Source organism: Oryzias melastigma, linkage group LG1 (assembly GCF_002922805.2).
Source record: "Oryzias melastigma strain HK-1 linkage group LG1, ASM292280v2, whole genome shotgun sequence".
Classification (NCBI taxonomy): Eukaryota; Metazoa; Chordata; class Actinopteri; order Beloniformes; family Adrianichthyidae; genus Oryzias; species Oryzias melastigma.
The window spans coordinates 12,193,066-12,196,158 of record NC_050512.1 but is presented as its reverse complement, the minus strand read 5'-3'; the positions used below and the strand labels follow the sequence as shown (position 1 = coordinate 12,196,158).

The following is a 3,093-nucleotide window of genomic DNA, read 5'->3' as shown; positions in this document are numbered from 1 at the left end:
TAAAAAAGTAAGCAAAAGAAGAAACTATATTTCAACCGAAACTGGTTATTTGTTTATTTAATTTTTAAACTGTCGTCATGATCTTTAATATGATTTGGCATTGAGTGAGTTGTTGGTGTGATTTACTTCATCAAGCAGGTTGACTGAAGAAACACTGAGAATGAACATGGCAGGAAGTTGACAGCGAGACTAATCCGTTCAAAAACTAAAAAAAAATGTATTATTAAACACAAAAGTTCTGAATTCAGGATAAAGACTCAGTTACATACTATGAAGCTCGTAAAAAACAGAGACGTGGTTTCAAACTTGTGTGTCTTCAATACATTATTATAGCTAACTTGGTGTTAGGGCAGAAAAGAGAAGAGCAGCTGCTGTGCTGCCTGGATTCTGTGTAAACATTTTACTCATCTCTTCGGAGAAAAGGGTCCTTTTTATCCAGGTTAAAAGGCTTAAAGTAATAAAATTTATGATTGGATTTTGAATGGAATCAAAGTGATACAGCTTGAGTCCACTTCTGTGGCCATATCTGTGCTTGAAAGCAATTGTATTAACACAACCACACCTATCTATAAGGACCTTTGACTTCTCAAAACACTCGCTCGCACGCAATAAAGCCACTTCTTCTGCTTTCCTCATTTTGGAGGTCTGTTTTTGGGGTCAGCCCTCATGGTCATATGATCTGGTCATTCTTAGTCAACCAGAAATATTTACTAAAACACATCACATTTCAAGGTCTTTTGTATAATTGCTGCTTTTGCTTTTGAACTGTGCCTAAACCAAAGAAAATCAACATTTTTTTTTGTTAACACTACTTGAGTGCAGTTGTTTTCCTTTTGTACATTTAGTAATTTTTTCACCTGCATATCAACACTTGCATTTAGGTCATAGATGTACTTTCGGGCAAACATTAGCTACTCTTTACTATTTTGTTGACTGTAGGTACATAATATACAAAGTATATTAAAGGTATTAAGATGTAATAATCCAAAACCATTTAGAAAGGAGAGCTACACTTATAAGTTTGAAAAGAGAAACAAATACACAATAAAAGTGAGATTTACACATGTTCTGATGCTCCAAATAATATACGATAATTCAACCTCAATACAATTGTCAAAATTAAAAGACATTGGATCCTATGAAAAGAGCTTTTTCTAGAAAAAAACAACACATAGTTGCAATCTTAATTAATATTTTTACAAGTATAGAACATATTGTATGTGATGTTTCGAACAATCTCTAAAAGTGTAATTTCCTTTTTTGTAATCTACTTAAGTCAATGTTTGAGCTGATACAGGTGAGAACTAAAGTCTGTTTTTTTGTAGGTGACTCATTCGACTGCAGGTTTTCATTGGTTGAACTCTCACATAGTCTTGTTACTCAACCGGTCTGTGCTGCCGCAGATAAAAGCTTCAAGTCACGAGTTCGACCATCAGAGAGGCTTGTTCTCCCTCTGAGGCAAGAGACAAAGGAAGGAGAAATGGGAAACTTTCTGTACTTCTCTGCTGAAACATGGACCCTGCTTGTTGCTTTTGTTACACTGCTGCTTGTGTAAGTGTCCCAGATCAATATAAGATCAAGAGTTTTTACAACTGCTTGTCTGTAACAGGTTTGCCTCACTGTCCCTTTTTAACAGGTATGCGTACTGGCCTTATGGGACCTTTAAGAGATTAGGAATTCCTGGTCCTAAACCAGTTCCCTTTTTTGGCACCATGCTGGCCTACAGAAAGGTTGGTATGCTCAACTGTATTACGTAAACCACAGTAAGAAAAACATTTCATTCTTGAAAAGTATTTTAATTTGAGGCTGAAAAGTGCTTTAGATGACTATACCAGATAAACCTTGATTACAGTTTTTGGTGTTCAAGCTTAGAAACAATATTTAGTTAATGAGGCTGAAAGGAGAAGAGTGAAACAAAGGATCTGTTCTTTAGAGACATTTTAATGATTAACTATTTCAAGGGGATTTCCTGATATATTAATGACAGATTTAATTAAAAAACAACAGAGACAGAACACAAACACACAAGCTTTTACAACTCCTATTCATATCAGCTGATATAGAGACAGTCATTCTGGCTTGACTCTCTTCTTTCGTACTTCTTTTTTTAATCTTAAATTGATCGTTGCAAGGTTCCTCAAATGAAATTTAATAAGAATAAATTCAACAAAAAATAGCATAAATTTTCGCAAGAATAACTAATTTTCACTTATTAAACTAAGTAAAAAGCTATGATATAACTGACAATGTCAGGAATTAATCAATGTGACATTAAAATAGATGGTAGATTATTAAAAGTATTTACTATTTACTATGGAAATAAATGAAGGATAGTAGTAGTAGTAGTGGAAGTAGTATTTACTCATTTGTGATATTCATATGATTTATGATTGATGGTTTTTATTTGTCTCTAAAACAATTAAATGCGATTTGTATAATTAGTCAAGATGAGGAGGAGAGAGTATGTAAGAAAGAAACTAATGGCTGTGACTATGCAAAACCTGCTCTCCCAACAATACTTTTATTTTTATTCCCTCAATTGATTTTTTGTGAGGTCCATGTTGACATGATAGCATCACACAGTTGCTGCAGATTTGTCGGCTGTACATCCATGATGCTAATCAGATGGTTATTGAGTTGAGTTGCTGCCTTTCTATCAGCCTGAACCAGTCTGGCCACTGTCCCCTGGCATCAACAAGACATTTCCAACCTCAGAATTGCTGCTTGCTGAATATTTTCTCTTTTTTAGACCAATCTCTGTTAACCCTACAGATTGTTGAGGGTGAAATTCCCAGTAGATCATCAGTTTCTAAAATACTTAGACCAGCCTGTCTCTACCAACAACCATGATACGTCCAAAGTCACTTCAGTCACTTTTCTTCTCCATTCTTATGCTTGTTTATACTGCAGCAGATGTTCTTCACCATGTCTACATGAATGCATTGAATTGGTGCTATGTGATTGACTGATTGGAAATTAGCCTTAAAGATCAATTGGACATGTGTACCTAATAAAGTGTCCAGTGAGTGTATGGAGCTTTGCCCTTACTGCTGCCTGCTGTAAATACACAAAGAATCTAAATGACACATTGAA

General features: G+C 34.9%; 1 protein-coding gene across 1 annotated transcript in view; it reads left to right on the top strand.

Moving 5' to 3' along the window:
• Positions 1-1,392: 1,392 nt before the first annotated feature.
• Positions 1,393-3,093, top strand: part of LOC112137330 (cytochrome P450 3A40) — a 9,268-nt gene continuing 7,567 nt past the window's right edge. The window contains exons 1-2 of the mRNA XM_024259586.2: positions 1,393-1,551; positions 1,637-1,730. Of these exons, the coding sequence (XP_024115354.1) occupies positions 1,481-1,551; positions 1,637-1,730 (165 nt within the window). The 5' untranslated portion in view covers positions 1,393-1,480. The remainder of the gene's footprint in view (positions 1,552-1,636; positions 1,731-3,093) is intronic.